At 58.9% G+C, this 13511-nt stretch overlaps 1 protein-coding gene across 1 annotated transcript in view; it reads right to left on the minus strand.

Annotated features, from left to right (window-relative positions):
- The window catches only part of MTR (5-methyltetrahydrofolate-homocysteine methyltransferase), a 74544-nt gene that overhangs the window by 48162 nt on the left and 12871 nt on the right, over positions 1-13511 (minus strand). Inside the window, exons 10-14 of the mRNA XM_006145950.3 lie at positions 12953-13020; positions 9846-9925; positions 8862-8974; positions 5970-6110; positions 3115-3300 (exon numbers count right to left, since the gene is read on the minus strand). Coding sequence (XP_006146012.1) covers positions 3115-3300; positions 5970-6110; positions 8862-8974; positions 9846-9925; positions 12953-13020 — 588 coding nt within the window. The remainder of the gene's footprint in view (positions 1-3114; positions 3301-5969; positions 6111-8861; positions 8975-9845; positions 9926-12952; positions 13021-13511) is intronic.

A 13511-nucleotide genomic window follows, 5' to 3' on the forward strand; every position in this document is an offset into this window, starting at 1 on the left:
TAGCACCACCCCCCAAAAAAAAAAAAAAAAAAAAACTGGTGATATAAAAATAATTTTAATTTAAAAAGGGGAATTAAATCTAGAGAGTGATAGTAACAGTTATTTTCCCCACTAAAGTTTCAATGAATGTGACCTAGATCCTGTATTTAGATAAATGAGAGCTCCTCAGAACTAACGAGGAGAGCGCAGAAAGGCTGCCTCGTCGCCTCACAGCCCAGGAGTCTCAGGCCAGTCCCTGCTGTCGGGGCTGGCCTCGACCTGGCGGCTGGATCACAACATGCCCTGGAACAGCAGCCAGCCCCGGAAGGCGGTGGGCAAGGGTTCCTCTGCTTCCCACGCAGAAGCCACCTGCTGCACACCACTGATGGTGCCGTCAAAGGCCACTCCCACTGTAGCAAGCCCTGGCTCCACCCCGACTTCACCCCTGCACAGTGGACAGCGGCCTAGTGAAGCCCAGCCTCTACACCTCAGCACCTGCACGAGGGACTTCAAAAAGCTGATGGAGGAGACCAGCAGTTGGCTTAATGGCTATGTCGCAGGACTCCTACGTAATCGACTGAGATTCGAGTCCCGGACCCGGTGGCTTAAACTCACGCCGGGCACGTGTGCGTGCATGCCTAAGATCCCAAGAGGAGAATGGAGGAGAAGGGATTGCGGCGTGGCCACACCCCCCCCCCCGGGGGTGATTTCCTGCTTTCTGTCTGTCTGGCTGGCTGGCGAGCACAAGTGCCCTATAGCAAAAACCTCTCCAAAAAAAAAAAGCTGATGGAGAATAGAATTAAGGGGCAAGTTTATTTTTGCTCAACAAAAACTGAAATCCATGTGCAGTTTTCTCATAACACACATTCCCCGTTAACTTTCTGAAGACCCCTCATTCTGCTGCGTCTGAGCTTTCTGTTATGGACGTCCCTGTGTCACTCTGTATAACGTGCAGCGCAACTCGACGAGGAGCACAAGCAGGCTGCTCGGCGCCCCGGCAGGCCCCAGGAGAGGGTGTAACCTGGCTCCGTCTCCTGCAGGAGGGCCCTGCGAGCCGTGGGCTCCCACAGTGCTGGTGTGGAATCTGTGCATACGGCGTCCACTTAACACTACCGGATCCTTGGTGGGTCATGACCAGGCACAAGGCGATCAGCTCCCGGCCACAAACACCTCTGTGTCTCAACGGGACCCACTGTCCTCAGGGAGAACGGCACCAGTTTTTCTACTCTGTAAGCTACAAGGCTCCGGGCTTCACTGCCCTCCCTTTTTTTCTTTTTTAAGAGAGACTTTTGCTATAGGGTATATGCACTTGCCAGGGAGACAGAGATAGAAAGACAGAAATCGAGAAATCACCCCCAGGAGGGTGGCCATGCCCCAATCCCTTCACCTCCATTCTCCTCTAAGGATTTTGGGCACGTACGCACGCACACCTGGCATGAGTTTCAAGCTGCCAGGTCCAGGACTCGAACGGCGGCCACCTATGTGGGAGTCCAGTGCCATAAGCATTACACCATCTGCCAGTCCCCCTGCATTTGCTTTTTATCTGTGGTCACATGCAAATCCAACCAGGGCTACTCGGCCTCAGACACAGCCCGACACCGAGAAGTACAGTAAGCAAGGCCGTGTTTGGAGCCGTGTGGCAGACAGGAGTGTCACCCTGGCCACAATGTCCCAGGCACGGGGCGGGGGGGGGGGGTGTCACTGTCACCAGGACAACAGCCAGCCCAGGTGGCTGCTGAGAGGGGAGCACGATGACCCTGCAGGTGGAGTTGGACAGCGTGATGAGACTCCCGCAAGCGTGCGTGCCCATGGTCCCAGGAGAATGGGGAAGGGATGCAGCACGGCTGTGGGGGTGGGGGATTTCTTGCTCTGTCTCTCTGTCTCTCCAGGAAGCACACGTGCCCTAGAGCAAAACTCTCAAAAAATAAACCAAAGAAAAACAAATGACACCCTCAAGGCTTTCCAGCTCACCCAGGCAGCCACGTCCCCACGAGTGCTTCCTGCGGCCCAGAGGCCCTGCGCCGTCGCCAGCACCTGCAACGTCGGGCTCTCCCGCTGCCCCCTGCTCTGGCTGCCTGGGTCCAGGTGGCTTTCAAACCCGAACTGCACACATCGGCCGGCCTGGTGATGAGCATTTTCCTGCTGGGCTGATTTGGGTGTCGGCCTAGTAGTTCATACGACCTCACAGGCCCAGCAAGTAATGTGGTGGCAAAGGTGCCAGAACCCTCACGGCTGACCACGGTTTGAGTCCCGACCTGGGAGCTGGAAGGCTGACCACGGTTTGAGTCCCGACCTGGGAGCTGGAAGGCTGACCACGGTTTGAGTCCCGACCTGGGAGCTGGAAGGCTGACCACGGTTTGACAAAGGTGCCAGAACCCTCACGGCTGACCACGGTTTGAGTCCCGACCTGGGAGCTGGAAGGCTGACCACAGTTTGAGTCCCGACCTGGGAGCTGGAAGGCTGACCACGGTTTGAGTCCCGACCTGGGAGCTAGAAGACTGCACTGGGCACATGTGCGTGCATGCCCCAAACCCCAGAAGAGTGGAGAAGGGACTGCAGTGTGGCCACACTGCCAGGGGCGACCTCTCACTCTCCCTCACTGTCCCAGTGTCTCTCTGGTGAGCACAGGCACCCACCCTATGGCAAAAACCTAAAACCAGACCAAACGGAACAGACCGCACATCGGGGACGTGGCTCGCCGTCAGTGTGCACCTCGCACATGGCACCGTGTCGCGCCCTGCCTGGTGCCGAGCTTTCCCGTGACCAGCTCTGCCGGTCTTCTCTCGCTTTCTGAATTAGCAAGCACACCCTCGACCCGAGCTTAGGTTAGGGTGCTCCAACACTTGTCCTTCAGAATTCCGGTTTGCTCATTTTGATCACTATCAGCGTCAGCTTTCAGTGCACAGCCGGAAATAGGGCTCTAACCTCACTGTCTCCCCAACGCACAGCCAGTAGTGCCAGTCTCATCTTCCGAGTGACCGAGTGACCCGGCCCCTCCCACGTGGAGACCGCCCAGAGGTGCTCGCACAGCCGGGCGCGAGGCCGTGTGTACTGGGTGGCGGTTGCAGACGTCAGCTCCCCACGGCTCCCTGACCTGAGAGTCCCGAGGGAACTCGGCCACCGGGCCTCACGCACCTGGCCTTCCTCATCAAAAGCCATCACCACGACAGCAGCGCCAAACCTCTTCACCCGCCGGGCCTTCTCCAGGAAGTCGCCCTCGCCCTCCTTCAGGCTGATGCTATTGACGATGCACTTCCCCTGGCAGCACTTCAGCCCCGCCTCGATCACAGCGAAGTTGGAGGAGTCGATGCACAAGGGCACCTGGGAGCGGAGCACAGAGGTCAGAGGCCAAGGACGCCCCCTAGGGCTCCCCGCCCCACGTCCGCTCAGAGGGGAGCCCGGGCCCAGGACACTTGCTCTCAAAGCCCGCAGCACTCGGACGGCCGCAGGAGCCACTCTCAGGCCGGGCCCGCCCAGACCATCCGCACCGAGGGCCTCTCGGAGACCAGCTCGCAGCCAAGCACACACCCCAAGGTGGAGTCGGCCCTGGTCTGACTTGGAGATCGAGGCCTCGAGCACCCTTGGAGCAGCCCACGAGCCTCACTTGAATTTAGTCTTCCCTTTAGAAAATCGAGTCCCTGGCTGGAGAAGAACGAGCTTTCCTATCAGAGCTGACCTAAGGCTCGGCTGCGGGAGCCGTTAGATGAGGCCACATCCCTGCTAAACTCGCTGCCCTGTCTAGGAAAGCAGGGCGGCTCTGATGGGACTGCTGCAGAGTGGGAAGCAGACTGCCTAAGGCCTGTCTCGGGGCACACCCTGTCAAGGCAGGGAGGCCTCCCAGGGCAGCAGGCACCTCAGCGGAGGACTGACCGGGATGAGCAGGAGTGAGTCCCAAAAGCCTCCAAGGGACCGCGAGGCAGACGAGGACTCTGCCAGACCCGCTCTTGGCCTGCTAGTAACGAAGGTCTGCCGGAAAGGACTTACGCAGAGGCCAGGCCTGGCCAGTGGGCCCAGCCCGCTGTGGAGACCTGCTGCCCTGGGGGTTTATCCCACTCGTCTTGACAGTGGGTCAAAATCAGGAAGAGAGGAAATGACCGCAGTGAGCAGCACGCCAGGTGACAGCCTCCAAGGACAGTCAGCGAGGCCCTCTGGCCCCTCCGTGCACCGAGCAGGCAAACCAGGCACCAGAGCCCGTGTGAGGCGGCGGGGAGGGAACGCAGGTGGGCTCTCTGCCAGGCTCCCACCAGCTTTCAGCAAGCCGCCAGCTCCTCTGCGCCCCGGCCCTGAGGTGCTGAGGCTTTTTAGAAAAGACAGATGAGAGGCAGGCCCATGTAAGCCAGTGCTCACAGGCTGTGGCTGAAACATGTGCAGAAGCGTCACAGACACGCGCAGCCCCTTCCGCAAAGTGAAAGCCTTGAAGCCCTGGGAGGGTCCAGCCCCAGCCTGGTGGCGAAGGCAGCGGGGCCACGCGGGGCCAACTACGCTTTCAGCCGGACGCAGTGGCTTCAGAAACACACCGAGCACATGGGCATGCGTGCCCCCCAATCTCAGGAGGAGGGAGGTGGAGAAGGGGTTGCAGTGAGACCTGCCCAACGGGGGGAGCTTTCTCATCCCTCCACTGTCTCTGCCCAGCAACCACACGCCACTTCTGACAAAATATTTTTTTTAAAGCAGTAAGAACTTTTTCCTAAAAATGAACTTCAAAAATCACTCCAAGGACCAGCCCCACAATGGAGTGCTTCAGGGAGCTGGACCCCACACGGCCAGCCATAGTTCTGCCGCAGCCCTGGCAGCTTGAAAACCCCAACAGGACGGAGATGGGGAAGGGACTGCGTGACTACGGCCCGATGAGGGTGCCTTCTCTCCCTCTCTGCCTCTCAGGCAAGCACGCACACCCTCTAGTGAAAAGCAGAACCACTCATCACAAACTGAAACTGAATGACAGAGAGGTCAGATTTTTAAACCTGTTTGAACCTGTATAATTTTTTTGGTGGGGAGAGGTTTTTGCTATAGGGTACGTGCACTCACCAGAGACAGAGAGAGAAAATGAGAAACCACACTCCCAGGGGGGATGGCCACACCACAATCCCTTCTTCTCCATTCTCCTCTTGGGATCCTGGGCACACATGCACACGTGCCCAGCGTGAGTTTAAACCACCGGGTCTGAGACTCGAACCGTGGTCAACTACATGGGAGTCTAGCAACATAGCCATTACGCCAACTGCTGGTCTCCCTATATAATATTTTTAAGACTGACACAAAAATTATCTTCCCCTTTTTGGGATCAGCAGATGACATAATGGTTCATGTGTGGACTCCCACGAGGCCAACTATGGTTCGAGGTCCAGACCTGGCAGCTTGAAATGCACACCGGGCACATGTGCGTGCGTACCCAAAACCCCAAGAGGAGAATGGAGAAGGAGGGGCTGAGGTGTGGTCATCCCCCTGGGGGTGATTTCTTGCTTTCTGTCTCTCCATCAAGTGTACATACCCTCCAGCAAAAATTTGTTAAAAAAAAAAAAAATTACCTCTCACCTTTTAAGGAACAAATGTAAAAGCCGACAGAATACCTTCCTCCAGCTTACTTTGTACTTGTCTCACTCTGGCACGCCTAGAAAGAGCTCTCACTCCTGCAGTGAGCAGGGCCTCGCCGACCCCGGCCTGTGGGGCAGTGGAGCCCAGGGCTGGCACGCTCCCCAGGGGTGCGCAGAGAAGCTCGCAGTCTGCCCAGACAGTGGGAACCCGCCAGTTCTCGGGACCAAGCCCAGAAGCACTGGAAACAGCCGCACTGAGGCCGTGTCTCTGCAAAATCTGGCTTTTACTGAAAAGGGCACCATCAGCCGGGAAGGCTGACCATCGGAGACTATGCCTTCAACATGGGCAGCAGCCAGCTCTGGAGCGGACAGACGGAGGGACGGCAGGCAGAGCAGGAGCAGGACAAAAGGCAGAGCGGCCGGACACGCCCGTGGTGAGCAGCAGCCCTGCGCGACCTTGGCGATGTCCGGCTCGGAGGCGATGAGGTTGCAGAACCTGGCCACGGCGCGGGGCCCGTCCAGCAAGCCGTCGTCCATGTTGATGTCCAGCACCTGTGCGCCCATCTCCACCTGCACTCTGGCCACACTCAGGGCTTCCTGGGGGAGAGGGACGGGACGTGCATTAGGAGCCAGCAGGCCCTCCCAGAAGCCCGTTCAGACTACACAAGACCACCCAGACAGGCCCCTGGGCCACCCCCACCATCGCTCATCACAGCCCACTGGACCTCCGGCCAGGCCCCCTGCCCCCCATCACCCATCACAGCCAACCCTCCTCGCGCAGGCCCCTCCCCCCATCACAGCCCGCCCTCCTCGTGCAGTACTTGGCGTATGCACTCCAACAGGCTGCTCTCCTGCTAGGAGGAATCCAGACTCCTCAGGCTGGCGGGCCAGGTCTCTGCGCTGGCCCCACCTCCCCGCAGCCAAGTCCGCACCCAGGTCTGTGCCGGGATCACGTGCTGCCTGCCCTCTATCGGACACACTCCCCTCCCTCCTCACTAGGCAAGACCCAGCTCAGGACCCCTCTCCTAGAGAGGGCCTCGGAGACTGCGGGGCTCCCACCGCTCCTGAGCGCTGGCCTGGACACACAGTGCTCACCACACCACAGGCTCCCCGGGGAAGGCCAGGTCAGACTGCGAGCTCCCAGACGGGAAGGCTGCCGACTGCTTCGGCACACGGTTACCCCAGCTCTCCCAGAGCACACACCACGCAGGCCCGCGTGCGTGCTACTGGGGCACACTCGGGACACTGCAGTCCGCCGTGGTCCGCCTCTGGGCAGCCACGGTTCTCGGCAGCAGCACCCTCACGACTGCACCAGAACCAGGTGCTCACTGGGAACAGAGGGGGCGTACTTGGAAATCTCAACAGGTCTGACTCGGGGCCCCACACATACATATGCGTGCTGAAAGTCACCAGGCGGATGGAGGAGGGAGCGTGGCGTGACACTCCCCCTGGGGTGATTTGCCACTTCCCCTCTCTCTCTCTGTCTCTCTTCTCTCTCCAGCAAGTGCACGCATCCTATGGCCAAAAAAAAAGAAGAAGAAAGTTCTGAATTAGCCTGAACTACGCGGGGCACGACACACGTGTGCTCAGGTTCCCGACAGAGCAGGCTCCCGAGCCCTCGCTGCGTACTCCCCGGTACGGCGGGGGAAGTTGCGCAGACCAATGCGTCCCGACTCGCCTCGCCCGGGAAAACCACACGGGGAGACTGTACAGCCACTGTCACCGGACAGACAAGTTCCCTCCAGGACGTCCCGGGAGGCACCCTCACGGCGAGTCAGGGTTGCAGAGAAAAACCACCACAGGATGTAAAAGGTTTTTAGAAACAGCAAGTACCAAGTCCAGTCCCTGCTCGTGAGGGGCTGACACCCAGGTGGGGCTGGGGCGTGCACACAGGGACAGAGGGACTGCGGGTCGCTGGGACAGCACGCGGGGGCCCAAGCCAGCAGGGTCTGAGCCCCAGCGCGGCACAGGCCTATACAGGCCCAGAGGAAAGCTGGGGAAAGGGACTGAATGCGAGGGCTGGACTGGGGGCAGAGGACACAGGCACACAGCTGAGGACAGAGACCTGAAGGAGGGAGGGGACCCGACCAGACCGACTCGTGAGTCACCGAGGAAGTGACAGCCTGAGGTCTGGAGGCTTGGAGGTTCGTCCAGGGGGGGCAGGAGTTAAGCGGGAAGGCAGGACCGGAGCTTCTCCCAGACCCTCCTCAGCCACCGCGCTGAGGGGTCACCAGGCTGAGAGGCAGACTGTGCAGGGCCCTCCCTCTTCCCCCACCCGCCAGGCAGAGTAGGAGCAGAGGGCATGGCGTGGTAGACTCGAAACGACCCCCACGTGCAGACACAGAGGCCTCAGAGCAGGGCTCACGGGCCGGGAGGGTGGCTGCACGATGGGGTCGAGTGCGCAGCACCAGACTGGCCTGCAGGGAGGCCTGGCTCCCCAGACGCCGTTACTGCCACCCGCCTGCCTCCTAAGATGTTGTCCCCTTTGGGGCCAGACCAATCCGCTCGGGGAACAGGAGGGACACAGACGCCTTGGGAACCCTACCACGACAGGGCGCTGCCTGGCGAGAACACGGCACCGTGCGGGCCGCAGCCTCCCGGCAGGTGCACATACCACGGGGATGGCAGCAGCCACGTGCTGAGGGGAGGATGGACGTGGCCTGAGGAGCGTGGCCTTCACCTTCGCATAGTCACACCGGGGACTTCTGGACCGAGGGGACCACGAGAGGGCAGATGGCACCGGGGCAGCAGCAAGTGGGGAGGAGGAATGCCAGAGAGTGGCCGGGTCAGGTAGACGCACCAGAGGGGCTGAGGCCGGGACCTGCCTCTGGGGACGCCACGAACCTTAACTAGGGGGCATGGACGGCAGGCCTGTCCTGGTGACAGCTCTGCCGCAGCCCTGCCCGTCCTGGGAGTCACATCAGACACTGCGGCCCAGCCACGTCTGCCTTGCTCAGCTCCACATTTGCAGGAGCCCCTGCGACGCATGGGAAGGCTGTGTGTGACCGAACTGTGCCCCCAGAGTGGCGGGCTGAACGGCCCGGTCTGCAGCCCATAGCCCCAATGCCGCCCTCGGCAGCTGGCACTGAGGTGTCCTGAAGAGGAGGCAGGGGTCTCCTTGGCAGCCCATCCCTGGAGTATTTGTGAGAAGCCAAACAGCTCACAGTCGAGATGTTCGACTTAGTCGCTCCCACTTCACGCCCCTCCACGATGCTTTCTGACAGATGCGACCGCAGCTCTGCGTGTGAAGCCCTGCCCGGCCCGGCCTGCTGCCACAGCACCGCCGCCCCCACACTCCCGTGCCATCTGCCGACCCACCACCGCCACAGGGCTTCCTGCCATGCTCACCTCATAGCTCCCAGCCATGACGAGCTTGGCGAACTTCCTGGACCCTGCGACGTTACAGCGCTCTCCGATGTTCACGAAGTTGGTGTACGGGCCCATCCGGAAGGGCTCGAGACCTTGAGAGGAGGGGTGCACTGAAGGTGCTCTGGAAACAACGCGGGTAACACGAGACAGACACCACGCAGCTGCCGCCCACGCCCCGCAGCCCCACCTCGAGGGCCTGGCCTGACCGCCCTCGAAGGCTCCACCTTCCTGAGCAGGAAGGAGTCAGCATGTCAACGATTCGAGGCCACAAAACCACCCAGGACGGTGCCGCTGCATCGCCCACCGCTGTGTCCTTGCAGTTGGGCATTTTCAATAATTAGCATCGCCGCGATGCCCAGAATCGCTAGGTGTTGCCAAGAATGCACACTCAGAACACAGCACAGGGACCAGCAGTTGGCGTAATGGCTGTCGCTGGACTCCCATGTGGCCAAACACAGTTTGAGTCCCAGACCCGGTGGTTTAAACTCACGCTGGGCGCATGTACGTGCGTGCCCAGGATCCCGAGAGGAGAACAGAGGAGAAGGGACTGCGGCGTGGCCATCCCCCCAGGGGGTGATTTCTAACTTTCTTTCTGTCTCTGTCCTTCTGGCGAGCGCACGCGCCCTATAGCAAAAACCTCTCCACAAGAAAAGAAAGAAAAGACAAGAAAAGAAAGAAAAGAAAAGAAAAGAAAAGAAAAGACAAGAAAGAAAAGACAAAGAAAGAAGGGGCAGGACGGCTCGGCAGGCCAGGCCGCTGGCAGTCGTCCACTTCCGCCCCCAAGTGCAGGCCCGTGCACCCCCCCGAAGAAAGGGGCCCTCACAGAGCTCGACGGCGTGAAGAAAATGTGTGCTCGACCCTAAGCCAGTGCGACGGCGGGTGGGTACAGACATCACAGCCCAATGGACACACGGCAGAGCCCGACGGTTTCTGCACGCAGACACGCAGGTCCTCGCGGCTCACCAGACAGCAGCATGTGGCCTTCGAACACGGCGGCAGGTGGGACTCTGGGCCTGCAGCTCTTGACAGCTTCGGCGATTTCCCTGAGGTCAGAAATCGCCGAAGTCACTGACTCGGAACAAGACAGACCTCCTCCCGGTTTCCAGCTAGGAATGTCGCCCATCGGACAGGACCGGGCAAGTACTCACATGCCTCCTTCCACACGTGCAGCGACAGTCACACCTCCCGCTTTCTCAGAGACGGAGACGCTCATCCCCGAGCCCCACCCAGGTGCTGCCAGGCCACTGTGCACGGCCGCCTCTGCTCAGAGCCCGAGCCGGAGCCACAGTTCGCACAGAGCAGCAAAGCCCTCCCCGTCCCCCACACCCGAGAGGTCCTTTCCTCCATCGAACCCACACATGAAACGGGCACTTGCTTCCCCTCGATAGTTTAAAGGAAAGGCTGGGCCGAACGGATGCCATAGTGGTTACGTCGCTGAACTCCCATGTAGTGGATAGTGGTTCAAGTCCCAGGTCCAGTAGTTTAAAACTCAGGCTGGGTGCGTGTGCATACATACTCAAAATCGCAAGAGAATGGGAGAAGGGGCTGCGGCATGGCCATTCTCCCGGGTGTGTGTGTGTGTGTGTGTGTGTGTGTGATTTCTCGCTCTCTGTCTCTCTGGCGAGTGCACACACCCTATAGCAAAACTCTCTCTACAAAAGGAAAAACAAAAGAGACATCCTGGGTATACATGCATGTGTGCCCAAGAGGGGGCGGGTGGAGGACAAGGGACTGCTGTCACCATGCCCCATGGGGGTGCTGTGTCTATCTTGGTCTCTCTGCACATGACCTCCAGCAAACTGGGGGGAAAAAAATCAACTACTGAAAGCTTTCAGGCCAGTCAGGTGGCGTAGTGATTAAGACAGCTGGATCCCAGATGGCCAACTGTCCAGTTCAAACCCCGGATCAGGCAGCTTGATAAACACACCAGGACCATGTGAATGAGCATCCGAACTCCTGAGGGAATGTACAAAGGATTGTGGTGTGGCCGCCCTCCAAGGGGTGATTTCTCACTTTTCTTCTGTCTTCTCACTTTTCTTCTGTCTCTCTCCAGGCAAGCACACCCACCACCTCACAACTTTTTTAAAAAAGAACGATAGTTTTCAGATATTATTTAAAAGATGTTTTAAAATCAAATTTATTGGGGCCACCTAGTGGCATAGTGGTTAAGGTGCTAGACTCCCATGTCTGATAGCGGTTCGAGTCCCAGACACGGTAGCTTGAAAACCCCTCTGCTCAGAGCCCGAGCCGGAGCCACAGTTCGCACAGAGCAGCAAAGCCCTCCCCGTCCCCCACACCCGAGAGGTCCTTTCCTCCATCGAACCCACACATGAAACGGGCACTTGCTTCCCCTCGATAGTTTAAAGGAAAGGCTGGGCCGAACGGATGCCATAGTGGTTACGTCGCTGAACTCCCATGTAGTGGATAGTGGTTCAAGTCCCAGGTCCAGTAGTTTAAAACTCAGGCTGGGTGCGTGTGCATACATACTCAAAATCGCAAGAGAATGGGAGAAGGGGCTGCGGCATGGCCATTCTCCCGGGTGTGTGTGTGTGTGTGTGTGTGTGTGTGATTTCTCGCTCTCTGTCTCTCTGGCGAGTGCACACACCCTATAGCAAAACTCTCTCTACAAAAGGAAAAACAAAAGAGACATCCTGGGTATACATGCATGTGTGCCCAAGAGGGGGCGGGTGGAGGACAAGGGACTGCTGTCACCATGCCCCATGGGGGTGCTGTGTCTATCTTGGTCTCTCTGCACATGACCTCCAGCAAACTGGGGGGAAAAAATCAACTACTGAAAGCTTTCAGGCCAGTCAGGTGGCGTAGTGATTAAGACAGCTGGATCCCAGATGGCCAACTGTCCAGTTCAAACCCCGGATCAGGCAGCTTGATAAACACACCAGGACCATGTGAATGAGCATCCGAACTCCTGAGGGAATGTACAAAGGATTGTGGTGTGGCCGCCCTCCAAGGGGTGATTTCTCACTTTTCTTCTGTCTTCTCACTTTTCTTCTGTCTCTCTCCAGGCAAGCACACCCACCACCTCACAACTTTTTTAAAAAAGAACGATAGTTTTCAGATATTATTTAAAAGATGTTTTAAAATCAAATTTATTGGGGCCACCTAGTGGCATAGTGGTTAAGGTGCTAGACTCCCATGTCTGATAGCGGTTCGAGTCCCAGACACGGTAGCTTGAAAACCACACTAGGTGCATGAGTGTGCCCACCCCAAATCCCAAAAGCAGAATGGAGAAGGGACTGCCGCGTGGCCATCCCTCCAGGGGGTGATTTCTCACTCTCCCTGTCTCTCTGGTGAGCACACACATCCCTATGGCAAAAAACAAACAAACGAAAGAAGAGTCCTATTTATTAATTAATAAATAAATAAAAAGTTGTCACAAAAGTTGTCAAGCCAGAGAACAATGAGGTGAGAGTGAACCACTACGTGCAGGTCAGACTGACGACAGAGGGAGGACGGACTCTGCCACCCCAGGGAAGCAGGCCCCTCCCTGGACCCCAACGTTCCCAGCAGCCACAGCACTGCGAGGACAGAGGTGCACACCTGCGCCTCAGCGCTGCTGCCCCACCGTCTGGTCCCCCAGGGACGACATCGTGGGCACCTGTCCACCCCCACGGGGCAGCGGCCCCACCAGGACATGCGGGGGAGGAGAGCGAGGGTGGCAAGGCGTCCTGGGCGGTGCTGCCGTGGCGCACGTGCGGGCGTTCCCTCCTTCCCTTTAGTTACTCTGAGTTTTCCAGACAGACAGGCACGCCCCAACCAGACCTGCCTCCTCGTACTCAGAGGCCAGGGCTCGGACCCGAGCAGCTGGCAGGGCTGGCTTCTTGAGGCCCTCCCGTATCTCACAGACGGTCCCCACCTGTGCGTGTGTGCGTATGCTTGTGCGCGAAGAGCCTGGGTTAGGGCCGCCCGTGTGACCTGCGTTACCTCACTTTCCCTAGAGGCCGATCTCCAAGTCCACGGACTCTGAGATGCCGAGGGGAGGGCTTCAGTGCCCAAACCTGTGCGACCGTGTGAACCCAAACAGAAGGGAGAGGCCCAGAGGCAGTCACTACCTGATGTGATCCGGCGTGGAACCACAGCACCCTCCGACGACATTCACCAGGCCGTCCACGGCGAAGTCCTGTGCCAGGGAGGACGAGGCTTCAGTGACCTCTGAGCTCTGCTCACCCAGCCACGTCCACGTCGAAGCCCGCCTACTGCTGGTCAGGGCGCCACACGGCTGCGCGTGCTCCCTCTGGGGAGACGCCACGTGCCTACGCATGCAGGTGAGAGCAGACACTGGGGCCTTCGTGCGATCTAAACTGCAGTGGGGAGCGTACCTGCCTGATGACGTTACAGGCTTCTCAAGGTTGTCTTTATCAGATTTACCAGGGCCCCACCACACAGCCCCCAGCCTCCCTGCCAGCCAAGGCCGCGGTGCACCACAGGCACTCCGGCACACCCAGGTCGACCTAGCCCCGTGTCACTGCCCCAACGGCCATGTGTGGGGTGGCCCGCGGTCAGGCTGAACCCCAGGCCAGCGAGCGAGGCTGGTACAGTGGAGAGAGGCCACTGGAGATGCTGCAGGTACCGGACTATGCCAGGAGTTTCTGGAGGGGATGCTGGTGAGCC

Source organism: Tupaia chinensis, unplaced genomic scaffold (assembly GCF_000334495.1).
Source record: "Tupaia chinensis unplaced genomic scaffold, TupChi_1.0 Scaffold000161_1, whole genome shotgun sequence".
Lineage (NCBI taxonomy): Eukaryota > Metazoa > Chordata > Mammalia > Scandentia > Tupaiidae > Tupaia > Tupaia belangeri.